The sequence below is a fragment of the Adelges cooleyi genome, unplaced genomic scaffold (assembly GCF_023614345.1).
Source record: "Adelges cooleyi isolate 19-005CV unplaced genomic scaffold, UGA_ACOO_1.1 ACOO_flye_CR_arks_rails_tigmint_CR_PRNA_30, whole genome shotgun sequence".
Lineage (NCBI taxonomy): Eukaryota > Metazoa > Arthropoda > Insecta > Hemiptera > Adelgidae > Adelges > Adelges cooleyi.
Window position 1 is genome coordinate 15,693,444 of NW_026095971.1, and position 27,498 is coordinate 15,720,941.

Genomic DNA, 27,498 nt, shown 5'->3' on the forward strand with positions numbered 1-27,498 from the left:
ATTATTTCTAGTGATTTGTGGGCATTGTGTGAAAAAAAAATCAAATAGACAATCGGTCCTCGTTGATAATTTTTCTAAGTACGATTAGACTGAGTGTAATAATTAAAATTAAGATTTTAGCCGAGTAAAAGTTATTGAGTAGCGAATGGCTGACTCAATAAGGAAACATATTTGGTCATTGGCGCAATCAGAGATGGGAGGAGGAGAATCTAATTCAAATCTTTATAAACTCGTTCAGGCTCTAAAAAAATGTCAGCAACTAATCAGGCACTGAACTCACATTAGGTTTATAATTTTTTAATAAAATTCTGAGGGAGTTTTCAGAGTTTTTTTAATAGGTCTTAACTTCCTTAGCCCCTTCTCTAATTGGGCCATTGTGTCTGGTAAAAACAAACACCAACAAAATCAGTGGCGTATTTTATACAGCAAAACCGGTCGTTTGTAGATTGGTCTCTCTTACCTGTGCGGGCCCCTGGCCTAGACCCTCACAAATTATTTTTTTATTCAATTTTTGTAAAACAAAAATCAAGTCAAATATGTGGTTCCTATAATTATTAAAAATAAGAGAGGTCATAATTGTAGGGGTCAGTGGATAAAGATGCTAAGTAATTATTTTATTGGGCATTTCGTTATGTTTTTAAACTAGGCCCTTTTTCCTTAAATCCGCCACTGGACATAATAGCATGTTATATTTCTTTCAACAGGCAAGGGGTTCCTAGATCGCACCAGTACGAAGAGACAAGAGTATGGCACAGACGCGACAACAAGTGGCAAAACGTGCACTCGCATAGGTCGGCGTCGGTATCGTCCACCAACAAAGCGTTCTGTTCTTCTACTGGCGCAGGCAAATAGCCTGAAAACAATCACGACGACACTTGCATTATCCGGCGGTAACAGAACAAACAAGAAGGCCCATTAAACAACTTTTTTTTGTTCCTTTTTCTTAATTTCTATTTCTTTCTTCTTTAATTTTTCATATTTTTGACTGATGTAATAATAATAATACAATATTATAATTCGGATGTATTCGGAATACATATAGTGTATGTTATATGTATATTTTCTGTTATAATCTATGTATACAATGCACACGGTTAAATCGCATAATATTATATTACTCGTTAATATACTATTATAGCCATTAGGTACTAATAGTGTACAACTTAAAAAAAAACAAGAATATTTTATAGAAGCCAACAATGTTTATAGTGAACAATACGATATTCTAAAATATTTAAACGTACCTACCTAAACGCGAAAACCATACAGTTGGCTACTGCGATACAAAAATAAAACTATAACAAAACATTATGTTAACCATATAAACGCGCACCTTATTTACTATCTATGAAATTTGCACTCAATTAAGTAGTCAAGGTTTTAGGACGGTAATTTTTTTCATAACTTCGGCTTGGGCATGCCACATTTTTTTACTTCTTTCCATAGTTTTTTAGTAGTTACTCATCGATATATATATATTATATACAAATAAATATAATATACTCATCGTGTACTCGTAGTCAATTAATGAAAATACCAACTTTTAATCATAATAACGCATTACTCAATGCCAGTTATTTATTTTTTGATCGTTAGTCAAAAATATAACTGACCACGATGTCGTTCAAATCATGTTTTAGGATTTTAGTAGTTTTTTCGACGCAATGCCTCAAAAAGTTGCTTCCACGTTTACCTAATTATTTTTGTAACCCTTATCAATATTGGCCTGTTTTTTTTAAATAATATGAGTAACATAAAAGCAAAATTATTATTAACTAAAAACAATAAAGTTAACTTGAATGTATTTTAAGTATTACATTTTTACAGTTTACCAATAACCGCAAAACCATAGAAAATATTTAAAATTTCAACAACGGTAATTTTGTTTTTAAGACATAATATAATTTCAACTAGAGACGTTCCATATTATTACAAATCTATTTCACTCAAAATTAGTTTTAAATGTTCAAGCTAAACAAATATTTGAAGAGACGTGTAGTTTAATAATATGATTCTAATTTTTGAAAAACTAAACCTTAAAATGATACTATAAGATAAAATTGATTAAATAATAATTTATTCATTCAGTTTTTTCCTATAATAAATTATTAAGTATAAAAATGAATTTTTGTTTTTAATGATTTCATAAAAAAAATGGCTTGTTCATTAAATGTTAAATAACCAATATATTACGTGTTTTGTATACGTTCCTAATTCGGCATTAAAATTTTTTTGATAATAATTAAATATAATAATATCACATATTATACCTATTATCAAATCGAAATACACTTTGTTTTATTTTTTAGTTAACTCAATAACTACAATTCGAGACATAATTATTTATCTTTGTATTACGAATACATATCTGAATTGATTATTATAATTAATGCCGTACATATTATATATTTGAAAATATGGCCATTTGGTATTTATACATATACATACATCATAATATAGGTAACATAAAATTATGTATAATAAGCTCTAACGGATTAAAATAAGTTTTTCTCTAATTACAATTTTCTTTCTTTCTAATATTTTGATCGCGATTTACCATATTTTATAAATTGGTAAAATAATGCTTTTTATTGTTAAATACAACTATATATATATTATAAAAAACAAAATTGAATTTAGAAAAAATAATATTTATAAACCTACTTATTATTCGTACAATAATTTATAGGCATGGTACCCTATGTAAATTATAATGTAAAATAATATTATCGTTTCTTAATTATTCATTTTTAAGTATCTTATATTGTTCTTTCACCTCACACTTGTATAATACTTAACCAATATAAATTTCTTAAATTATTATTATTCTAGTCAAACTAAATTTTGTTTATTTTTATCATTAAGGTTTATAAATGTATATTATTAAATGGAAAAATTTATAAATAAAACGGTTTCATTAACTTCAAATGAATAATACTCTTCTCTACTCACCAACTGCAATTGGCAAGAGAGTAGATTTGATAAGTTCAACTAAAGCATAAAATTTAATCTTTTTTTTTTTAATTAGAATTTTGAATAAAGAAACTGAGTCTACAAAAAATATTATAATAAAAAGACTGGTGCTTTATGTTTACTATTTTAAATACCTACTATTAAATTATGCTTTTTTTTTGTATTATTATAGTAATCTTAATATTTTTCCTAAAATAACTTTACATTTCTAGTGGCTATTATATGCCACATAATGTAAACTTTTTTAAACATTTGTTTTGTTTTTACATTTAATATTTTTGTGAAGATAATGATCACTTTCACAGTTTGTTAATTGTATAATTACGATAATTATTATTATTACTTATTATTATATTCATTCTAGCTCTGAAATTTTGTTACTATTATTATTATTATTGATTTAAAATTTTTATTATGTAATTACAATTATAGCATAAATAAAATAAAATAAAAAATGTCAACAATTTATTAAGCTTGAACACTGAAAGAGTAAAACAGAACACACTTAATCAAATAAATTCTCAAAATCAGAGGTCTTGACTCTTAAGATATAATTTTGAATAGTAAACATTTTTTTGTACAAGTTTTGTATGTCAGAGAGACAAGGCAAGGCTAGAGTATGGAATTATCATTATATTTATAGTCTATGTATTTTTTTATTTATCACAACAAATAATAATAAACAACTTCCGCGCCATTTGATGTGAAATAAGTACAGCTTATAAAGTTTATATTTATCACTTGCTATCAAACTGCAAACGGTTATACTGTAGAGTTAATCATGTTACGGTATTTATTATAATTATTTATTACACATGGCCGTTCAACTATAAAAAAATATTAAGTGACATTTCATAAGTTTTACAAAAAGCAAAACCAAATAAAATTGGCACTAACAAATTCAAGGAGTAAATATATACCATTTGTTTTATATAGCATATTATTGATATTAAATACTTAAACAAATATTTGACTGAGTTATGAGAGTTCTAGTTGATGGCAAACTATGTTTGATTAAGATACACATAGTTTGACATTTACCTAACCTAAGCAGCTTTCTCATTTGCAAATTATATAATAGGTTTAAAAAAAATACTAATAATTCTAATGTATTTAATAAAAAAAAAAAATATTCGAATGGCGTATTTGACTGAGGCAGCAACGGCCACAGCTTAACCACAAGTGCCATGCGGCAGCTGAGGTGTCCACTGCGCCACACCGCCTCAAAAATATAAACATATACAATAGCTATTTTAAAAATTCCTAAGTTTTTGTGAGAAAAATTATTCTAAGAGTTGCGTGACTTAATGTTTACTATAAGTTCCATTGACAATAATATTTTTATACTGATTGTTTATTTCTTCTGCTAAATGGCAGATGAAATTAACCTAAATCAAAAAATTAATTTTTTTAAATTTGTGATGAAATGTATTGCTAAATAATAAACATATTTATTTTGTGGAGCCCCCCCCCTTAATCTAGTCAAGATTGAATCCACCCATTCAATCAGCCCCCCAAAAAATATCCATCGAGGCACCAAGGAGTACTTGCCACGTATGGAGGTATCATAAATAAAACAAACTGTTTGCATTATATTTTTATTACTAAATTCAAACACATATCATTAACTGATAACTGAACAGTACTAAATCATTTTTTAATTAATTTTTTGAGTCACACAAAAAAATGAAATTCCTTTAAATATTTTATAAGTTACTTTCCTAATAATAACATTCATGATACAAGTAAACACATAAGGATTGACTTTATTGGTTATAGCGGAAACTTAAATAAAGGAAAATGTTATGAAAATGGTCAGTTTGTGAAACATCACAAAAAAAAAATAAAAATAAAAAAAAATTAAAATTACTTATTTTAATACCGCTTTTTGTATGGAAAACTTCTTCTGCCACCTCTAGAATTTTTTTGTTTTCCACCATTTTCTCCAGTATTACGTTTCTTTATTGCAGTTAATACAGTTTTGTCAATTGTACCAAAACGAAGTTCACGTGCTTTGAGTTTATCCTCCTTTTCATTCTAAAAATGATTAAAACAAAAAACAAAAAAAAATTATAACTTTAAAAATTATTTATTTTCCTTTTTTAGGTCAAATTTTGAACTTAAGGTTTAAATACTATAACACTTAAGGTAGAACAAGTAAGTACTTATGTATGCAATTTGTAAAGAAATCAGTGAACATTTATTTTTATAAGCTTGTACATTGTAAATAAATAAATTGCAAATATTTAAAAATAACTGTTTTCACTCGCAAATTGAGCTATTGCATGATGAATTACATAACAGTCTTCAAATTATTTTTTTAACTAGCACTGTTTGATCTTTTTTCTTTTTTTGTGATATATTAATCCTAATAAAATTAACTAATCAATATAAACCTTTATTGGTAACTCATAAACATTTTTAAACATACATCACATTTTCTCTCTACTACCAAAAATCATTTAAAAAACTCAACACTATGGTGAAACATAACAAATTCAAAGAAAAAGTTTTGATTAAAACAATTCTACCTCAAAGTATTCATAAGTTATAACTGAAAATTTAAAGATAGGTTTATTGAATTTATTATTAATAAGGGCCTTTATAGCCATTGGTTAGTTGGTAAGTTAGTTTGGTTTGGATTTTAGGTAGGATATATGCAGCAGGAAAGGAGATATTGGCAACAGTTATAATGCCTGGCTGATCAACCATCAGGAATCGAGGAGCTCAGACGCAGCTTAAATTTAAGTGTCGAGTGTCACCAGGGTAACCACTGCACCACATTATGCATCATTACTGTGATTTATCAACTAAGATAGGTATTATTATGTCGTAAATACAAAATTGCCCCTAGGCAGTAGAAATTATGATACTATACTTTTAAATGTTGATAATATTAGGTGCATAGCGCCAAACAAGCTTAACCCAAAAATTCATAATTTCTTTGAAAGAGCTATATAGTTGGCCATTATTTGTCAATTTTTTGCCAAATGTCAATTCCAAAAAAAATATTTTTTTGTCTTTAATGGACAATTGCACCAACTATACTTAAATTTAAGTAAAGTTTAACCTATAGCTACATTATTTTTAAACTACCCTTAAAATTTAAGCATAGTTGGTGAAAACGGTCATTAATGAATTAATTTTTTTTTAAGGTGAGGTCAGTTTGGTTTTGAAATATTATATTATACTGTAGTAAAACAAAATTTAATTGTTTATAGGTTAAGCTTTTCTGACGCTATGTGCCTCATATAGAACTAAAATTTTAGGCAATCTTAAAAATGAGCAAACAATGATGTATTGATTTGACATTGAAACATTTTCACTTACATCATGTAATGTTTTAGAAACAGTTTCTCCAAATCTCTCTGCTCTCTGTTTTAACTTATCATTGTCGATACTAGTGACTGGTTTCTATAAAAAATTGTAATTTAGAAATATGTTAATCAATTACAATAATAAGAAGTTTTAATCAATTAAACGTATATGTGAGGCAGAAAGGGACAAGGGACCTCTTGTTGCAATAATCTAAATTGCAGAAGAGGCAAAAACATCGATCAAAATTGAAACGCTTTAAAAAAAAAAAAAACATTTTGTTATCTACTTTAGAGCATTTTTTTTGTAATTTTTGATCGTTTCATTAATTTATATGTAAAATTAAAGTTAGTAATATTTAAAACTGTAAAGTATTTAAAAAAAAAAAAAAACATTTTCCGAAAATGTAAATCACACAAATATAACTTTGCCAATTTTCAAGATAGGAGAACGATTCTGGTCTCAAAATATTTAGAATATGGTGCAGAAATGAGAAAAACCAATAATTCAAAAATTGATTTTTACTACAAGAAGCCCCTTTCCCTTTTTGCCTCATACAATATTATAGTAGTTCAAAAAATAATTATATAAAAATACAGTGATAACATCAATAAAGACAGGGATCCGGGTTAAGTCCCAGAAAAATTCACATTTTACTATCTTCTATTCTATTCTATTCCACAATATTTTACTATACTATTATATTTAATATACTCTATTTTACTATATCATCTTAACTAAAAATAATAATAGTTGAAAATTTTATTTTTTTCAGAACTGGACAATCATTTGACATTTAAAAAAAATGTATTTCTAGTTATTTCTCAGTTACTAATGTTATCTTAAATAGCCTCTACATCTACTTATTAATAGTTGAACAGTACATTATAAATTATCGTTTTTAATATTATTGTAAAATGTATTAAAAAACTTTAAAAATTGCAATTTTTCACATAAATAAATAATTAACTTAAAAATATTTTAAAATTGTGCTTCGATTCCTTGTAAATGTTATATGTTAAATAATCCATTTATGTTAGTACAACCTATTATGTGCAAAAATAGGACCTCCACGTATTATAAACAAAGAAAAATTTTTTTTTAATTTTTAATAGATGCTTATTTCCTATATATATTTATATATGTTTACAAATTTAATTTTAATATTAAGTATTAGTGAAAAATTGCCTATACAATACACCTTAAAAACTGCTAGTATAGAAATCCCTTAATAAATAAAACTAAAAATGAATAACTCGATTAAAACATAGTTTTAATCTAAAAATGATTGCCCAATTCTAGAAAATATTGATTTTTGAAAACAAATTTTTTCAGTTTGAGAGTAAATTTTTTAGTAATTTAGCTTAAGTTTCAAGCTCTTGAATAACTAATTGATAGTTCCCAAAAAATATTAAAAAATACACACTAATCATACTTGTTCAGTAACTGGTCCAAATTTGATAAGTCGTGCCAATTTCTTGTCCTCTGGTACAGTATTTCCTCCAAATTTCTTAGCTCTCATTTGTATCCTCTAAAAATTATATTGTTGATAAAAATCATAACAAATTTAGTTACTAATTAAACATACCTCAGTTTGACTCAAAGTTTGAACATCATCTAATTTAATGACACGGTCTTGTTCATCATTTTCTATAGTTTCAGTTTTTTCTTCTTCTTCTTTTGGCTTGGAATCACCATTTAAATTCGTAACAGAATTACGTTTTAATGTTACTTTTTTTGGTTGAACTATCTATAATGTATCATCAATTATAATTCAACGTCGTATTTAAATATATACAAGTGTTACACTAAGTACTAATAAATAATTTAAACCTTTTTTTTATTTTACACAACAAATATTGTGGCACATGCTGGATATTGTACACGAGAATGGCATTTTTTTTAGATAAAATTTTGATATTTCTTAACCGAATATAAGGCTCAAAATTAAATACTTAGACCAATAGTTTAAATGAGAGAGGAATAACAATAATATTAAAATACCTAGTTTATAAAGCTGCTATGTTCTGTACATTTTATTCCTACTTGTTTTAACAACCACCATTATATTATTTTAATATTGAGTGGCACCTCTTTTTACACATAATATTTTCAAATGTAACCATTCTAGTTTCAAATATAATTGAGATAATTTCAAGTTTAAAAATGTATAGGTATTAGGAACTATTAAAAAAAAATATTTTTTTATAATTACAGTGAACTCTTGGTAATCCAGCTCTGTGATAGTTTGATACTATTATTTTTGTAATGGTAAGTTTTTTTTATAGAAAAATTATGAACAAAGATGATTTTCAGGCATAATGTTTAAACGACTTCAAGAAAAAGCAATACAAATGTAATTTCATGCGCAAAGGCAATAAATAAAAACTTGACATTTTTTTAGACCTGGTTAATACAAATAAATTATAATAAAAATATGTACAGTTTAATTAACAATGGTTTTGCTATTAAAATTGGTTTTTTTATGAACCTCCACAAATCTTGCGTTTTTGTTAATCCGGCAGTACCCTGGTCTGGTATCTGCCGGATTACCGACAGTCAACTGTATTATGTTTCCATAATAAGGCTGTCAAAAATAATGAATTTTAATTTATAACATACATTATTCATTATTATAAATTATTTTATGTCAAATATTATTAACTATACCTGTTCATTATTTTTATCTGCAATGCCATTTCCTAGATTGGTATCTTTTTCAGCAACTTCTCCTAGAACTTTAGAATCATCGATATCCGAGTCACCAAAATCATCCTATTCAACAGAAAAATAATATATACATATAGCGAAAAAAATAAAATAAATAATGTAACTAACTTCTAAACCATCATCTTCATCTAAAATGTTATCTTCGTCCAATACAGTATCCTCAATATCTAAAACTAAATATTAATATTTTAAACCTAAATCCATTAAAATATATTTCACTATAATCTTCATACAAACCTGAGGATTCTGAATGATTTATCATACGGTCAATGAGCTCTTGTTTATTACCGACTGTGCTCAGACCTCTTGATTTTAACTCTTTCTTTAAATCATTGACCTAAACATTCATTAGTTTTATCAATATCGGTTATATTAACAATATATAGTTTTGTAAATGCATGTTAACAACACAAAAACTGTTTTATATTTATTGTTTTAATCTAAATATTTTATTAAAACTGTAGATGCCAGTGCAATCACCACAAATAAGTAAATTTTTTTTTTTTTTTAATTTTAGGAGACAAAAAAGCCTTTTTTTTAGAAAATGTTTAGTTTTCTAAACATTTTTTTCCTTGCCTTCAGTTACAGAACCGAAATAAGTAATATTAAATTAATATACTATCAAAATTAAAAATATAATAATATATTAATATTGTCTAATAATCATATTAGAAGTGAGTTAGCATTTTGTCAATTCTTTACAGTTACATTAATTTTGGTATAAATTTACTTTACCAGACACTTCTTTATTTTTGCTATTATACAGTGTTTTTTTACACTGATTACGAACCTGAAGTCAAGATAGGCGGACTCCTCTAGTTCAATTGTTTTAGCTACTTGAAATTTACACATTTTCGTGTGAATAATAATACGCGGTGGTAGTTGCGACCGCGTATTATTATTCACACATTTGTATGCGATGTGAGGCTAGGTTAGGTTTGGATTCGTTAAGTTATTGATGCTTCCAAAACGGTAGGTTAGATTAGTTTAGTCCTTTTGGCAAGCTAATTTTTCTTTAAGGGTTTTGGGGCGTGAAGGCGGCAGGCGTAGGGAGTTGTTTTAAATAGTTGAAGATTTACTAACTTAAAGCTTTAAAACTTAAGAAAATTATATTGTTGTTCAATACAATGTGGATATTACATCATTGATATTATAATAAATAATTAATAATAATATTAATAAAAATAAATAATTGAATAATACTGTAGCAGCGTCACTCACGTTGCCGATTAATGTATGGTACAGCGGCGGTCTATTGTTATACACCCAAAAATATGCAAATTTCAAATAGCTATAACTTTGGTACCAGAGGAAACTATAGATTTTTGACTTCATATTCACAATCAGCATAAAAAACACTACGAGATGGCAAAAAAAGGGTATCTGATAAAGAAAATTTGTTCCTTAATTTTAAACAACATTTAAAAAAATCACCAGTCATAATTTGGGGGTGGGGGGGGGTAAAGGTCTGTGTTACATCTCTAGTTTTAAAATTTGGAATTTAAAACAACTTAAAAAGTCTATGTAGGGTATCCTTATTGCGGAGAGGTTTCCTGACGGTATTTGGGATGGAAACTCTTTTGTACTAGACATTTTACACTTTACGCTCAGCAAAAAAAACTGCCTAATCAAACAATCTTATCAAACTGGTTAGATTTGTTTGTGTTCCATACCATAAATAATATAGAGAGGGAATTTTAGAATATTTTCAGTGCTTAAACACCTCTTAAGACTCATCCACACTAGCGTAACATTAGCGCAAACACATTTTATAAGTGTACATTCCCATGAACATTTCATTTCAATGTTTCTCACATTGTACCTAACATTTCTGCGAACGTTTTATATGGCAGTGTGGATGTGGCTTTATAGGGAAGTTGTGCCCCTAATGATATAAATAATACATGTCAAAAATAGTATTGTTAAATTAAAGTAAAAAATGATCAAGTAACAAAAAAAAATACTTAATAAAAGATAAATAAGAAATTGCCATATGGTAAAACTCCTAATACAATAACGTTAATCATTAGAAAGAATCCAAAAAAATATTATTATAAACTTTTTAAGCTATTATGAAAATTTGACATTAAATTTGACATCAAAATTTGACATTTTGATTTAACCAGACTATTTGAATACTTCAAAATCTGATAAACTTTGGGCATACATTTCTAAATGTCCAATAAATATAGTTAACATAATTATTGGGTAATTAAACAACATTCGATTACTTAATACAAATATTTAAAAAATACCTACGATAAAAATTCCTTACCTTCATTTTACTGAGTTCTTCAAGTTTATTTGTATTGTTACTAATATTATCAGACATATTGGTTAAACTTCCTAATCTAAAAATAAATACAAGATGTGGAAATTATAAAATAGTAGTCTTAACCCTATATAAACATACCTAATGTAAAATCAAATCATAGGAAATACATTTTATGTAATATATATATATAATATAAACAAAGGTATATAACGTACGCGTTCTGCAAACGGCAGTGCACTATTATGTGTCGGCGGTCTAATCGAATCGGTCGATGGTTTGTAACTTGTTTATACTTATTTTTTATCAGTATGATTTTATTTTAATACTACTATCACTTTAGATAACAACAAGTCTATTCAGTGCATTTATTACAAAACTACAATATTCTATCATGTCTATATTATATTCTACAACAATATTAATGTAGTACAAATAAAATGCATTGTTCACATAATGAACTTAGAGTAATTGAAAATTGCAAATACATATTACATAGTGCATAGTAAATTAGCTATTACCTACCGGGGAGTTGAATAGTTCAATAATATAGTTATTAGGTAAACACTGTCATGATATTTATCAAATATAAATTTTTACCAAACCTTATCACAAGCCTTGCGTTTCCCTTATCAGTGTCTTGGTAATATATTTTTGATCTAAGGCCGTGTTTTTGCCCTAAAAGTTTAACATTGACAGATGACAATTATTTATCTAAAATTTGAATTTAGAGAAATAGCTGAAATTATACTTTACAAGATACATCTTTTTTATTATAATTAAAAATGATTTGTTTGTAATAATGTTTTAATTGACTTAACAAAAATATTGCCAATATAGACATAAAATAGTTATAAGTGGTATAGGTATTTTTTTACAATGGCTGGTTTAGAATCATTTGATTCAACTTACCAAAGACACCGTCTATCTAGAAGCGTTACTGAAAACTCATCTGTCAATTTGCGACGTGACAATGATTCTACAAGTATAGAAAACACTAGGCAGCTTCATCTGGAAACTCTTTTGGAGATGTCTAAAAATAAAGGTAAATCCAATAATTACCCTTTTTTTCATTTCTAAAAATTATTTAATTATTTTCAGATATTATAGTTAATGATACAGTAAATAAGTGTTTAAAGCCTACATGTGTTATTTTACAACATGTTGTAAGCTATCCATTTATTGTACTAAGAAGACAATGCCAAGTATGTATTATTTTAGCTTACTAATGTACTGTGTGCATAATAAATATGTAATTTATTATAAAACTGAATGTTGGCTTATGAAACACATCTCACAATGATAGGGTTGGGTGTTCATGGCCTGTTAAGCTTGCATTATAGTAATGATGATGATGATGATTATGGAACGACTTATATTTATTTATTTATTTATTTTACATAACAGGCCGAGGCCCAAAGTACAATTTTTGTAGACACAGAAATACATATATAATTATTTAATCTAACAAGTTATACAAAAGTGAAGGTTCTCCACCTTTCCACCTAAATTGAATTATATTTTTCTTTTTGACTACAAATATGTTAAATTAATTAATAATGGTAAGAAAAAAGTACTATTTGGGAAATATCTAAAAACTAGTTTCATTCAATGATATTATATTTTACTTAAATTAAAATACAAAATAAAAACTAAATATTAAAGTAAACTTATATTAAGAAGTTTATTTTTGCTCAAAATTAATTAATTTTGTTATTTGAATGGAAATCTTATTTTTTATTTTTAAGTATAAATTAATTTGTCCACTTAAGTGTCAGAAATGCAGTTTATATATATTGTATGAATACATAATTTTAATTATTTCTTTCTAATAATGTATGTTGACTTACTTGTATTCATAAAGAAATTTTCAGTTATGATATACAAAGTGTAATTATTGTTTTTAAACTTTCTTTGAATATTAAGAATGTAACTATGTAAATTTAATTTATTTTTCAGTTGCATTATGCTTCAAATCGTTACCATATTGTACCATTTACACTAATACCAGTTGTCTTTAGACTGGTAAAAAGTCAAGGTGTTGCAGTTTTATGGAAAGGTTTTGGCACAGTTCTACTTATTAAAGGAATGACAATGGCTGTTGAAGCTTTTTTGTCTGAACTTTTTGATTGGCCTAAGTAATATATTTTTTATTTCCATTCATTGTTTTACTATGTGAATTTAAAATATTCAAATTTTTCAAATTTTTTACTATATTTCTAGCAGAATTGTTTTAATACTATGTTTTATATAACAACAATTTAATTTCAGAGATTTATCTTCTGTAAGCAGTTCAAAAAGTTTTGGAAAACATATTTTATTAAAATGGTAAGTAATTTATTTATTATAATTATATAGTATACAGATAAGAGCAGGAGTGGCCGAGTGGGTAAGGTGGCAATGTGTTGGCGCTCACTCGGTTATGGGCGGTCCGTTTGCTGGGCAAGCAAACATCTGGTGAAAAGGAGCCACCAGCAGTGTTGGACTTTCATGGCCTGTTAAGATACATGATACAGTATATTTTGTACTTAAATGTTAACTTGTATGTTTTAAGGCTACACTTTTAGGGGAAAAACTAGCATACAAATATTTTGTTAGTGCTAAAGAAAGTTTTATGATCTATAGTAAAATATATTGTAATGATTTTGAGAACATTGTTTGACGTTTTCTTGTATTAATTACTTTGTTGTAGAATTTTTTTAAATAAATTTTTACTTTATGTTATAGTGCAAGTTTAAGTCTTATCACACCATTTTACTCGGCATGCCTTGTCGAAACTGTTCAAAGTAACATAGCTAGCGAGAGAACTGCATTTTATGATGTCTTTAAAGAAGGTTTTATGAGGCTTCTTCAATGGAACTGTCCTCAAAAAGGTTTGAATACAGTATTACTATTTTTTTATATTTTAATGTATAGTATAATAAGTTATGTCATAGAGGCGTGGTGCAATGGTTACCTCGGTTGTCACTTGGCATCCGAGTTGCAGTACCTAAAAAAAAATTAATAATTTCATATATATATATTTTTTTTTTTTTTATTTGCTCTCGGTTCTAAAGGCTTGTTTGACTGAGAATTTTGTAGTCTTTAGCAACACTTTTCACTGTATGTGGGTAGTAGTGTACTACCATCCTCTGTTAAGTTATGGAAAATGTGTGTAGACATCATTCCCAGTGATGTAGGTGACAGTGGTAATAGTGTAGTGCAATTGGGTGACGGGACTTGTAGGCTCAAAATTTCCAACACCACGAAAAACTTTTAACTGTGCTGGAATTGAAACGAAGAACATACAAGTTGTAGCCAGCTGCATCTCCAATACGTTTTACTGGTTTATAATACATACCATAATATTTTCTTAAAAGTTATTTGTGTAATTTTTTTTTTATAGGTCGCATGTTACCAGTTTGGATTTTAGTTGTTCCTACAGTTACATATGGTGTGTTAAGATATGTGTCTAATATTATTATCAGTAAAAGTATAAAACATTCATTGTCTAAGTATGAGCTTCATAAACTTCGCCAGACTGGTGCCATACCAAAAGACTCTTCAACTTATGATAATGAGCGACTTGAAGCAGTTTCGGATTTGTCAGCTTCAGCAATTAGTGATGCTGTGCTTTATCCTTTGGAAACAATTATGCATCGTCTCTATTTACAAGGCACGCGAACTATTATTGATAACCTTGATACAGGACTTTCAGTAATGCCAATTTTAACTGGTTATGTGGGTCCATTTGACTGTTTCGTTACGACAGTAGCACAAGAAGGGCGGTCAGGCTTATTTAAAGGATTTGGCGCTTTATTACTTCAAACAACTGTAATAGGAGTATTGTACAAGGTAACGAAGTTAAGCCTTGAAAAAATTGTAGATGCTTATGCAACCGCAAATTCTCCTCCAGTAGATAATATTCAGAATAATCAAAACATTACACCTGAACAGTCAAGAGGAGAACCTTCTAATTTAAGGCCAGTAGTTCGATCAACATCATTTAAGATGTAATATTATATAAGATATTTTTACGTTGTTACTATCAGTTATTAAGATCCATGTAGAATAATATTGTGATATAAATATGTTAGTGTTTGATTTTAGTTTCTTTAATTGAAAATCCTTGTTATTGTCCTATTTATCTGTAAATTGTAATGATAAAAACAAATTAACAATACAACTAGTAAAATATTATAAAAACGTTTTGTTCATACAATACTACTATATAATAAAGTGTGCTCCTCATCAATTGTGTAGCGTGTGAATGTTTATATATATATATATATTTTTTTTTTTTTTTATCTTCTGCATGTACTATGCATATGTAACACAAATAGGCCTGTTTTCTTTAAAAGATACCTATTTCTTCATGAGTCTTAATTTCAAAAATTCGCCAGCCCTACATCCTTAAAAAATCAAACACTAAGGCTTGTGTGAGCTGTGACGAACAACTTTTATTTTGTAGTCGGCAATTCTCAATACCTGCCGGCTGCGATATTCGAACCTGGTGCTCTAGTAGCCTTTAGGTTTTTTGGACTTATATTTATAACTTTTTCTATATTTATTATTAAACCAATGATACAAACAAAACATAATCTAATGTATTTCTCAACTTTATAATTTTTCTAAAAATCAAATTTCGTTTTTAATTTATTTTATCAAAAAAAAAACATTTTTATTATTAATAATTTAATTATTATGTTATTTTTTCAATAATGTAATAGATAATTTAACTGAAACTGAATAATGAATAGTCTACTGTGTAGCTTATAGAATCAGGAATTGATAAAAAAACAATGGATTATTTAAATTTTTATCTGATACATCCCACATCCGTTAACGCTATTGAGTGTAAACTTTAACGTAGCATAATGTTTTTATACTATGTTAAATTGCAAGGTTATACCATAGAATAAAAATATACTCTATAGGCTATGAATACATTAATGTCTTTTATGTCCCAATGGTTGACATATAGATTTTCAAGATTTTTTGTCCGCCCCTATAGAATTATATATGACTACTATAAATAACTATTAAGAGGACGCCACACTGGCCATTTCTAAGGAGTAAAGTAGAAGCAATTTTTCGAAAAATCTTAATTTAGAGTTTGAACTATAATATATACTTATAAATACAGTAATGAGGATAATTTGTTGATTGTTTTTTTTTTGTCAGACTATCATAATCATTTCTATAGGATAAATTACAATTTTTTCCCCATCAAAACTGTATTGCATGGATTAATTTTTCTCAAGCTTCATATATAGTTAAGGAAAGAAATTCATACATATTATACATGACAAAATTATCTGTGCTCCAGCATCCGTATTTTTTCGATAAACCTAATACAACCGGCGCTATAAAATTGTTAAAAAGCCAAACGGCTTTCTTAATTTATTATTCATTTACTGGTTGAAATATTTAAAAAAGGGCCATGGTAGAGCACAGACAATGCTGTTGTCTAATTATGTGAAAATTTAATTTCTTAGTTTTGATTACAGCCTTTGTAAAATTATGCCGCGCAAGGCAGATTTTTTGAAGAAAATAATGGGTGTGTGACGCCCTCTTAAGTAATCAACAATAATAATTAATATTAATTTTATTTGAAAATTTATCCCCAATACTAAATGCTTAAATCGTCTATTTCAGGCGTGCAATAAGCAATTGTCAATCATAATTGATAATATATTTTGTAAATCTAATATCGAGGTACAAAATAGTTATAGTGATTGGTATTTGGTAGTTACTTCTTATCTATTATTCTAATATAATAAAGTATATATTATCATTTATTGGATCCTACATTAACGGTAAATGTCGGTCATCGATTAGTTTTACAATTTCAATTTTAATCTGTTTTGTGGTTTTACTAGAAAACTTTTTTTACATTTTCAATAAATCATGTCTTATTAAGGCATTAAGCTTTCATACGTTTCACCAACTATACTCTTTTAAATTAACCTCACGCCAAATCGGTAACTCGTATATTTAGTAGCTGTATATATTCAGTTGACTGCTCAAAAAATGGCTGATGCCAGTGAAGGGGTAATACATTTTAAATTACTTATATAATTAATTGTATTAATGACTAATTAAATCAAAATATTTTTGTTATGTTTGTTAATACATGAATAATGTACCTACTTTTATAAAATTGGAAATAGTTGTAACCTCTACATATTATTATCATTATATAAGAGAGCTTAGGACGAGTGATCTAGAGAATAAAGCTACAGTATTTATTACTCAATGTCAACATTGTGACACTTTCTCACGGGCAGCTTTGTTGGTTGAATGAGGAACCGTCAAGTAAAAAGGAGTTGTTGTCCCTTGCTCCTGTGTTGGACTAAGAATCCTCTATGTAGTAACAAATTTAATGAGGATGCTACATATTATGTATAACTTAAGGTGTTACACTAAATAGCTATTTCTCTAAATCTTAAAATTTTGGTAACAAAAAATAATAATATAGGTGTATCATATGTTGTTGGTTTTGATTGATATCTCCAAGAGCTTAATATTTATTATTTTAATAAAAAAATGTTAAACACAATATCAAAAACCGTTTATATTGTTCATTGTATAAATCTTCTTTTTTATCTTCGCCTTACACTCCCAACTACATGGGGTCGGCCACCCTAGTCCTACATCTCCATAAAGCTCGGTCTTCTACATCTTGTTCAAACACCCCAGCTATCCTCATATTCCGTCCATCCATCTTTTCTTTGGTCTTCCTCTTCCTCTTTTTCCCTCTACATTCATCTTTATAACACCTCTTACTGCCTCTGCCTCATCACTTCTCATAACTTGACCAACCATCTCAACCTATTCTCTCTCATTTTCTCCACAATTGATGCAACTCCTAGAGAATGTACTCCTATTGTACATTGTATAAATATTATTTTTTAAGTGTCATCAGCACTAAGATTCTACGGGCACTAGGTACAGACAAAATAGGATGGTTTATAGCTTATCAAGAGTACTTAACAATGTTGAAAATTTATAATATAAATATATAATAGTCAAATAAAAAAATGAATGATCCACAGAGTCCTTATTACTGTACTTAATAAACTACACTTGTGTATTATTTTTGAATTAAGATTCTAATTTAAAAAATGTGGATTTTAAAACCCTAAAATAAATCAAATGTGTCGGCGTGTATTATAGGGTTCTCTTCTGAAATCTCAGAGCCTTAGGCCTACATTGGCCCCAAAAGCTTGAAAAAAATGTAGTGATTTGTTTTAATAAAATGAACTGCCTCTATTTCTAGTAAAATTTATTTTAACGATTTATAATTGTATTATTTTTTTAGACTCTTTTTGTAGTAGATGAAGTGAGCGACATTATTAAGGACTCCATAGAACATGTAATCGGTAGTCAACTATATCAACAAAATATGGTAAACAAATGGACTGATTCTGTAGTAGAAAATTGTCTAACTAGACTTTGCAAACTGGCCAAACCTTTTAAATATATAGGTTAGTACATATGTATTAAAATGTGTTACAAGCTATATTATATTTTTCAAAAAGTTACTCGGTTTTAATTTTTATTAAATCTATATTATTTTATTTAAAAAAACATCTTGTTCAATCACCCCAGCAATTCTCATATCACTTTCTATTCCGTCTGTCCATCTTTTCTTTGGTCTTCCTTATGTCCCCCTTCTTCATTCATCTTTAAAACACCTTATCTCTTCTCATAACATGACCGAACCATATCGACCTATTCTCTCTCATTTTTCCCACAGTTGATGCAACTCCTAGATTCCCCTTTATATATTAATTTCTTATTCATTAACAGTTTCTATCTAGTAGTCATAAATTTGTATCATTATTTATTATAATTAATGTTAATAATACCATTAAATACCTTATAAAATATAGGTCACATATTATTCATAACGTATCTGATTTTTTGACATAGTAACGTGTGCAATCATGCAAAAAAATGGTGCAGGATTCCATTCAGCAAGTTCATGCTACTGGGACAACATAACTGATGGTAGCTGTACTGTGAGATGGGAGAACAAAACTATGTATGTTATTGTATCAGTTTTTGGACTAGCAATTTAATAACTGCATAAATATATTTTTGTACACAAAATAGATATATATTTATATACAATTGTATCAAACAGAACAGTTAGTACTCAATTTTTTACCATCCGACACTAATTGTTGTATATGTAATTATAAAACAAAATATAACTGGCATAATATATTTGTTATTATAATATTTTTATCATCGATCTAACATTAAAAATGAATAAGTAGTATTAGAAGTTATATAGGTTAATGTAGCATTCAATATATTTCATAATCACTATTAAGTATTAGAAAATAATTTTAAAAAATACACAATTTTATGTGTTTATGTATTATATATTTATAGTAGAAATTTATTTTAAATCTAAAACAAAAGTTTATTTTGCCTTAATATTTTTATTAATAAATGTAACAAATTAAGGTTAAGTTACAAGAAAGTTGCATATTTTTAAGTCTAATTTTTAAGGAATTAAGATCATGTAAAACTTCAATCTCTGTGAGAACTGAGGTTTGGTGACATTCTGAATAAACAATCATGTGCCCAACTCTCATTGGTCCACAACAACAGATTTTCATACACAAACAATCTATAAAGTTAATATTTTCCTATTTCCCAATCAAAACAGACTTGCGAAGTACTAACTGCATGCATTAATTATGTGAAGCAGCTTGGGACAATCTAATTTGCCATTGATTAATTAATGAATGCATGGCCGTTATTATTGCTTTTTTTTTTAGTTTTATGTCTGTGTAATCCTTTCAATTAGGACTCTGACGGTTTATAGTTTTGACAGCTACCTGCCAACATAATGCCTTGCCCTAAGAAGCAGGTGGTCATTTCTCCCCTCCAGGCAGTCGCCAAGATTTGACCTGGCAAGCGGTGACCTACGTTATTACACTGCAGCCTTAACTATCTCAGCCACGCGCCTGTTTTATAATATTATAATAACTAATAAGAATACAAATAAAATAAATTTAACCCCTATAAATAATAGTATAATTTTTATTATAAATTTTTAATTATCTATAACTAAACCAGGTACTCTATACAAAAATTCACCATTATCACCATAAAAGCAATCGTTCACTCTATAGGTATACCCTTCTTTCCATAATTGTTTAGGTATACGAATCGCTAGTGGGTAATCATTAATAGTATCAATAAAATTTGAAACTTCCTTCCTTGATATTACACGAGTAGATTCTTGTAAACTTATTTCAACTGTAGATGCATCTACACTTTTTTCATTTAATGATAGTGAATTAGTTGGTTTATAACCAGGATAAGTTTGCATTAAATCATGGTTTAGTTCATCCAAAATGAAATGTTTCTTTTTTGAGTCTGTTTTTAAATCACTTTCATAAATTCTTAAAAAATTAGATTCTTCATTTTGTTGAAGTTGTTTTTGCTCGTCATTCTTAACAGGTTCACCAATATAACTGGTTATTATTTTACCAAATTCTTTAGGGCTTAAATATTCTACTGCAGGTTTCGGTATAAATTTTTCAGCTTCTGAAAAACAAAATTATATTATAGGAAATTGATTAGTATTAAGCGGCCAAGTATAGATGACAAAACAAAAACGTGTGACTAATAAATTTCAACCATGTCATCTAAATTTCAGGATAATCTGTATTAGCTTTGTAGTTTGGGATATCAATTTTGGCATAGTACACAATTTTTCTATGAGAACCATTATGGCCGAAATAAAAAATGTCTGAAAGATATTGTTAGTGAAAAATAAGTTAGAAAATGTCTAAGATCATAATAAGAGTAAGTTTTCAGGTAGATGATATCCGTTTCAATAGTTGTTGACCAACATTTCGGACTCTTTGCAGGATCCACCTTCAGGGTAGTCACGACTGTTCCGCTGCCGTGGCTATACTGTACAACAGGGGTCAGCAACACGCGGCACGCGAAGCAATTTTTTAAGGCCCGCACAAAGATGGTGAATTTTTGTGTTTTATTTTTGTTCAATAATATTTTTCATAAAATTTAATTCTTTTGGCTTTATAAATAAAATCTAATCTAATCGTTTATACTTTATGTTTATGCTATATAGTTTTATAGTCTGATGATATTGAAAAATGAACTAATAAATTGCAGGCATAAAAATCGCATTAATTTACAAATTTACAATTTAATTTTTTCTTAAAAGCCATTTTTTCCAATAAAATTTGTTTTTTTTTATACTCATATTTCCATGTAAAATAATCAAATGTAATAGCAATAAAATTATTAGTATTATGTCATGTAAAATTTTTTTTTTATTAATGTGGCCCTTGACGAACAACTGAAAAAAATATGGCCGGCATGGTTAAAAAGGTTGCCTACCCCTGCTGTATAAATTTGAGCAAAAAAAACTGACACAACTGGACTTCTTAATATAAATATTTTTAAAAAATATTTTACCATTTAATGTGATTAAATTTGGTCGTCGTTCAGAAAATTTTGATAAATGACTTTTGAGGTTATCAGGTAATATAGTATTTATTGAACCATTCCGAAAAGATTCCCAATTTTGTTGAACTAATTTATCGTGTCTTAGTATTTGCTGGCCTTCATCTGCTTGCCATTGAGATTTTAATATTTTCTATAAATGATCAAAAATACATTTTAAGATAGCATATAATACAATAAAATTGTATATGGTTACTTTAATAATGTCTGGTGTAGCAGGAAAACATAATGACAAAGTTTCAACAGTCCATTCTTTAGGAGAATTTTTATGTAAATTTCTAATTTGTTGTTTCTCCAGATATGTTAAAAAGTTTGGAAGCACTATTCTGTTCTTAAAATACATTCGCTTAATGTTTTGAAATGACTTTATTTGCTTTCCTTTTTCTTTTTCCCTTTAAAATAATATATACTATTAAATATAAATGGTTAATTCAATATTTTTAAATAAAATATTTTATCAGTCTTATATATGTTCTCTGCTAGGAACATAATTATTCTGACTGTTACTACCTAACATTACAATTTACAGAATAATGACTGTATTTTAATTGGCTGCTAATCTATTTGAAATTTTATAACAAATTTACTATTATATATCTAGAAATGAGAGTATATTAGTGTCTCTCCTTCTATAGTATACCTATTTAATTGTTATTCTAGATTGGAACTTCACTTTATTTTTTAACTTGCTCTTATACAATTTTTATCATTTTGTAAATTTGTTTTTGAATGAAATTTATGCTAATTTCATTAAGCTGTTTTTGAAGGAAACTTTTACTTTTGGTCCATCCCATTTTTAAATTGCATATTTTATACTATCAATTATCATGTATTATCAAATTTAGTAAAACTTAAATAAACCACAGATTTCCATAATGTATAGCATATTAGCACTCGTCCACTATTTTTATTAATTATAGAAGTCTATTGGGAACACTTATACTATGTTTATTTATACATTCATATAGTTAGTATTGAAAACTAGTTAAGATAAAACTGTTTACATCTCCACATCCTATTTCACACAAATAACTTGAATATAATTTGTTATGACAGAGTCCATTAGTTTTCTATAATTTATTTCATAACATAGTAAGTCATATATAGGTATATATCATTTTATGAGTTTTACTGTTTTACAAACACGCAGAAATTATATATTTACTTCATATGTTGATCATAGAATAAATGTGATTGAAGCATATCATTTTCCGCATCGTCAATTTCATCTAATGAAATGTCAACTTTATCTGGTGAGTCCCCATCTAATGCCATAGCCAACAAACGATTTCCTCCAGGGTTACCTTTAATTTTGTTTGGACGTTTTGGCATTAAATTGGTTTTCACATTTTTGCGGTATAATCGGCATGATAATTTCGATTGTAATATTCCCAAAATATATATTGACTTCGTTGAGAACATATTTACTGGCGTACTAAACCGTACCCTGTACCATTAATAATTAAATTAAAATTTAGCCAAGAACTTATCAGCTATTGTGCATACCACAGTCCTCACATCGAGATAAAGAATTCTTTATCTCGATGAGTCCTCACGGGTTACACCTCAAAGAGCCACTCGACACGGAGCCACTCGACAAACAACCACCGAAAATCGACACCGAGCCACTCAACAAGCAGCCACTCGAAGGTGTACCAACATATACAATATTTATAAAAAATGCACGATTATTATTCGTGTATGTTGTGCGGCTAGTATTGTTTATTTAAAGGGGAAAACTTTTACATTTCATAATTAATGCAATAAGGCTTGAACTATTTTTAATTCACTGTGTGACCTGTCTCCTGTTTTGAGTTTTTTTACTTAAGTTATAATCAAATCAGTTTCTATTATTGAAATTTATATAAAAAAAAACTGAAAGTATATGAAACAATATTTACAATATTATATTATAGTGATAATTTACCAACAATAAATTGTCTCTTGAGTTTGTAAAAAAAAATGTTTTTCAAAACATACTTACACGTTTTATAATAAGTAAAGCAGAATGTTCATTGATCAAATTTCAATGAAATTATACTTTTTTTTAAAATTATTTAATACCGATGTATTATACCTATCTATTTAAAACAATACATCGTGAATACCTCATACTAAACTATTCGATACCCGACAATAAAATTAAACACATTTACTTAAATACTTTACAACTTCCAATAGGCAATAACACAATAATAAATTATAGTTAAATACTATTTAATTTTGTATTATATATTTTCATATCTGTGTATTAGTTATCATGTATATATATGCCGAAAATAATAATTCCGAAAAAATTTAAAACCAAAACATATATTAACCGAAAATATAATAGCCGAAAAATATTTAAGTCGAAAATAATGTCATCGAACGTATTTTAGCTGACACTTATTATTTGAACAGAACCTTATAAGTTATAAATTATAATAGTATACAAAAACACTGTTACGCGCGCCGTGTGACCGCGTTGTGTCTACTGTCTACGCTATTTTTATAACATCTGTGATAAGTTCCATTTGTTATTGAAATATACAGCTATTTTTTATTTTGTGGTTGACATTTTTTTTCCATACATACTACCAATGCTTAATTGTTAGTATTTGCTTATACTTAGCTACACAATAGTAAATTCAAACAGGGACAACCTATGGTAGACTGGCGCCTTGCCGATGCTGAATAAAATGTTTATATATTATTAAGTCGGCAGTAGTTTTTTGGGGTCTAAAATAACCGGTATGGTTTTTTTGGATCTAGATATGATACACTCACCAGACTTACCACTAATGTCCAGCTAATATATAAAATAGATCACTCCAGTTTATGTGTAAACAAGGTCAGATACAAGGGGAAGGCTGGAGTTAATAGTTAATAGTTTATAATACAATCTATATTAAAATAAATATAAACCAAGTCAAACTATAACGAATTTATGAGTAGTAAATTCACATGACTTCTTAAAAACAATCCAAATTAACTCAGGTGCTATAATATAATATACATAATATTATCATTGATTATCATTAATCAAAGATATTATGTATAAATGCACAAACAACAAAAAAGTTCAAATATATTAAATTTATATTTATAAACACAGATTTCCTTATTTCACACTATTATAATATACAAGTTAAAAGTTAGCTATAACTTAAATTTAAGTGACACGTGTATTGGCGTTGTCGATTGCATTATCTAGATGTTTTTATACATGTGCATAGAGTACACAAGGGTTTCACAAAATTATTGATACTTAGTGTGTGATATTATAATTAACGTGAAGTGGGTCTCATACGGTTAAAAAGTTATTAACGAAACGTTAATATTACTAAGTTTACTATGGTCAAGTTTATACAAACTAACGGTTGGTTACCAACTGCGGCCATCCATCACTGATGTTAAATAATTATGAGATTCGAGCTATCAAAAAAAATATATAATGGTTCAACACGTTGGCGGTGGCCGGTACTTAACAAAAGACTGCAAGGAAATAGTTTTTACTAAAAAAAATGATGATTTTACTGTTTTTATCTATTTATAATGTTATAATTATTAAAATTTATTTTATTATTGACCACGATTTAATAAAAAAAAAATTGTTTGGCTTAAGTATTCTAACAGCCTTGACAAAAATGTATTTTCTAAAATGATTATGTACATGTTTATTTTTAAAAGTTATTATCAGCAGTAATAAACATATAATATTAATCATTTGTTGAATAAAAACTAATAGTGTACATATTATGAACACAACGGATTTCATACAAGTTATTTTAGTATTAAAGTTAGAAACAATTGTGCATTATTAAAGAAAAATACTAAATTAATATAATCAAGTTTATAAAAAATGTTTACTAAATTATTTCCACTTGGCTTATAGTTTTTAAATTTTGAACATAGTTGGAAAAATAACAAAATATAGTTAGAACATTACAAATAATTATGGTATAAATCTACTTTACCGGGCACCCTTTTTTTCGATTATTTTTTTAAATCGACAGTACTTTTAATGTTGATTACGAATATGTAAAGAATTTGCGCCGCTCGCACTTAGTTTGGAAGTTACAGACTTTTAAAGTTCGCCGAAATCGACATACGTGCGCGCCCGGCACTGCACGTCTACCCGCGCCCGCTGGGTACTTCGTCCGTCGATCGTCGCTTAATTATCATCGGATTCCTCGTCTACCTGCCTCCCGCCCGTCGTGGTCCTTTTTTTTTTTGCATCATAATTTCATCACGCTAATATTTGACTTGTTTGGGATTTTGCTATAGCGAACAATGAACAATTTTTGGCTCGCCCGATGCACATTGTTGAGACTTGAGGATGACTTAGTAGTAAATATTAATGTTTTATCGCGCCCCGCTAATATTATAAAGTATTACGGGCTATTATAAAGCAATACATGTTATTCATTTTTTATAATTTGGTTATTCATTTATATTTTATGATTCTACATACATTAACACAAAATAAATATATAATGCTGTTTTTCTACAAACTCTGATGAAAATTGTGAGGGACACACACACATACATTAATTTATATATATATAGATAATAAAAATAGAAATAATTAATCAGATAAAAAAATCCAGTTTATATAGATGGCCTATAGCATAAGCCAAATGGGTGGAAAATATACACATTTGCCAATTAGCTAAAAATGTACTTTTTTTGGATTTTTATATCGGTATTTATCTAATTCTAACCCTCTGCTTCTGAGTTTTTAATAATTAGTTCTAAGTCAATAAAAAGTAAAAACCTTTATCAAATACTTTTTAGTTGTATATATAATATATACATGGATCGTTCATTCCGATACTCATGAAAATGCACACAAATTAAACAATGTTCAATAACTTCATTTGTTTTATATTTAAAATATATTTGTAATTTAATTGGAATACATGAAAGCAAGTTAAAATATTATTCAGTTAATATCGTTGCAATATACATAATTTTTTTACCTATGTATTATATTAATAAATAAGTATCAATAATATAAAAATGTATAATTATTTATAATAATAGAGTAAAAGTATTTAGAAACAATAATTATTATTAATAGCATGAGTAAACAAAAAATCCTGTTGAGTAAATTGAAATGTTTACAATGAACATAGTAACAATGTCTACTATACAATAGGGGTTTTAATAAAAATATAATATTTTCTACAAAATTACTGTTTTTATTTTTATTGATATACAATTTGGAAATTACATTTTTTGCTATTACTCCGTTATAATATGTGGTGTCGGCCGCACAACATACACAAATAATAATCGTACATTTTACATAAATATTGTACATGTTGGTATCTCTTCGGGTGGCTGTTTGTCGAGTGGCTCTGTGTCGATTTTCGGTGGCTGTTTGTCGAGTGGCTCCGTGTCGTGCTCCCTCCTCACGGACTCTTATCATTTTTCAGACAACTGCCAATCATTAGACCTTTTTCCATGGTTGATATCATAGACCTATTAAGATTATTTCTTTATGGGTCTATGGTTGGTACTTGATATATACAGGTTATTGCCACAGATATATATTACAACTAGATAGCCGACTAATAATTAATATTGAAGTCATAGATATATAATAAACTTATTAAACGTATTATATATATATACATATATATATATATGTGGTTGAAGTCAGGTAAATGGCCGACTTTTCCTATCAAAGAGCCCATGTCCATTGCATCTCGATGGTCCAT

General features: G+C 27.6%; 5 protein-coding genes across 22 annotated transcripts in view; 3 read left to right on the top strand and 2 right to left on the bottom strand.

Annotated features, from left to right (window-relative positions):
• The window catches only part of LOC126838981 (calcium/calmodulin-dependent protein kinase type II alpha chain), a 37,908-nt gene extending 36,759 nt beyond the window's left edge, over positions 1 to 1,149 (top strand). For all 16 annotated transcript variants that reach the window (XM_050573843.1, XM_050573844.1, XM_050573848.1 and 13 more), the window contains one exon: positions 705 to 1,149. In XM_050573843.1, the coding sequence (XP_050429800.1) occupies positions 705 to 852 (148 nt within the window). In that variant the 3' untranslated portion in view covers positions 853 to 1,149. The remainder of the gene's footprint in view (positions 1 to 704) is intronic.
• A 3,466-nt stretch (positions 1,150 to 4,615) lies between these two features.
• Positions 4,616 to 11,708, bottom strand: LOC126838620 (SAP domain-containing ribonucleoprotein). Of its 2 annotated transcripts, none has more exons than XM_050573170.1 (9): positions 11,509 to 11,708; positions 11,294 to 11,369; positions 9,256 to 9,355; positions 9,127 to 9,191; positions 8,959 to 9,063; positions 7,877 to 8,038; positions 7,724 to 7,819; positions 6,304 to 6,387; positions 4,616 to 5,010 (listed from the first exon to the last, which is right to left on the bottom strand). In XM_050573170.1, exons 2-9 carry the CDS (start codon positions 11,348 to 11,350, stop codon positions 4,849 to 4,851), a joined length of 831 nt encoding a protein of 276 aa, XP_050429127.1. In that variant the 5' UTR covers positions 11,351 to 11,369; positions 11,509 to 11,708; the 3' UTR covers positions 4,616 to 4,848. The 2 variants fall into 2 exon arrangements, with proteins under 2 accessions (XP_050429127.1, XP_050429126.1); XM_050573169.1 differs by having other exon boundaries at positions 11,432 to 11,708.
• Positions 11,709 to 11,772: 64 nt separating this feature from the next.
• LOC126838619 (mitochondrial outer membrane protein SLC25A46-like) lies at positions 11,773 to 15,490 on the top strand. Its single transcript, XM_050573168.1, has 6 exons — positions 11,773 to 12,335; positions 12,392 to 12,495; positions 13,250 to 13,428; positions 13,562 to 13,618; positions 14,018 to 14,163; positions 14,676 to 15,490. Exons 1-6 carry the CDS (start codon positions 12,170 to 12,172, stop codon positions 15,284 to 15,286), a joined length of 1,263 nt encoding a protein of 420 aa, XP_050429125.1. The 5' UTR covers positions 11,773 to 12,169; the 3' UTR covers positions 15,287 to 15,490.
• Positions 15,491 to 17,059: 1,569 nt separating this feature from the next.
• On the top strand, positions 17,060 to 19,511 carry LOC126838607 (dynein light chain Tctex-type 1). The gene is made up of 3 exons (XM_050573151.1): positions 17,060 to 17,323; positions 18,594 to 18,759; positions 19,208 to 19,511. Exons 1-3 carry the CDS (start codon positions 17,303 to 17,305, stop codon positions 19,354 to 19,356), a joined length of 336 nt encoding a protein of 111 aa, XP_050429108.1. The 5' UTR covers positions 17,060 to 17,302; the 3' UTR covers positions 19,357 to 19,511.
• An 807-nt stretch (positions 19,512 to 20,318) lies between these two features.
• On the bottom strand, positions 20,319 to 23,388 carry LOC126838606 (uncharacterized). 2 transcript variants are annotated; one of them, XM_050573150.1, is made up of 5 exons: positions 23,297 to 23,388; positions 22,956 to 23,237; positions 21,987 to 22,182; positions 21,743 to 21,923; positions 20,319 to 20,842 (listed from the first exon to the last, which is right to left on the bottom strand). In XM_050573150.1, exons 2-5 carry the CDS (start codon positions 23,210 to 23,212, stop codon positions 20,346 to 20,348), a joined length of 1,131 nt encoding a protein of 376 aa, XP_050429107.1. In that variant the 5' UTR covers positions 23,213 to 23,237; positions 23,297 to 23,388; the 3' UTR covers positions 20,319 to 20,345. The 2 variants fall into 2 exon arrangements, with proteins under 2 accessions (XP_050429107.1, XP_050429106.1); XM_050573149.1 differs by lacking the exon at positions 23,297 to 23,388 and having other exon boundaries at positions 22,956 to 23,290.
• Between the last annotated feature and the right edge of the window lie 4,110 nt (positions 23,389 to 27,498).

Bases quoted from the DNA above. Each gene is read 5' to 3' on its own strand.
- LOC126838620 (XM_050573170.1), bottom strand. From the start codon at position 11,350: ATGTCTGATAATATTAGTAACAATACAAATAAACTTGAAGAACTCAGT. The intron at 9,064-9,126 runs GTTAGTTACATT...TCTGTTGAATAG, and splicing joins ATGAAGATGATGGTTTAGAA to GATGATTTTGGTGACTCGGA. The intron at 8,039-8,958 runs GTATAGTTAATA...GATACATTATAG, and splicing joins CAGATAAAAATAATGAACAG to ATAGTTCAACCAAAAAAAGT.
- LOC126838619 (XM_050573168.1), top strand. From the start codon at position 12,170: ATGGCTGGTTTAGAATCATTTGATTCAACTTACCAAAGACACCGTCTA. The intron at 12,336-12,391 runs GTAAATCCAATA...AATTATTTTCAG, and splicing joins GGAGATGTCTAAAAATAAAG to ATATTATAGTTAATGATACA. The intron at 13,429-13,561 runs GTAATATATTTT...ATTTAATTTCAG, and splicing joins GAACTTTTTGATTGGCCTAA to AGATTTATCTTCTGTAAGCA.
- LOC126838607 (XM_050573151.1), top strand. From the start codon at position 17,303: ATGGCTGATGCCAGTGAAGGG. The intron at 17,324-18,593 runs GTAATACATTTT...TTATTTTTTTAG, and splicing joins TGGCTGATGCCAGTGAAGGG to ACTCTTTTTGTAGTAGATGA. The intron at 18,760-19,207 runs GTTAGTACATAT...TTTTTGACATAG, and splicing joins CAAACCTTTTAAATATATAG to TAACGTGTGCAATCATGCAA.
- LOC126838606 (XM_050573150.1), bottom strand. From the start codon at position 23,212: ATGTTCTCAACGAAGTCAATATATATTTTGGGAATATTACAATCGAAA. The intron at 21,924-21,986 runs GTAACCATATAC...GATCATTTATAG, and splicing joins CTACACCAGACATTATTAAA to AAAATATTAAAATCTCAATG. The intron at 20,843-21,742 runs GTAAAATATTTT...TTTGTTTTTCAG, and splicing joins AAATTTAATCACATTAAATG to AAGCTGAAAAATTTATACCG.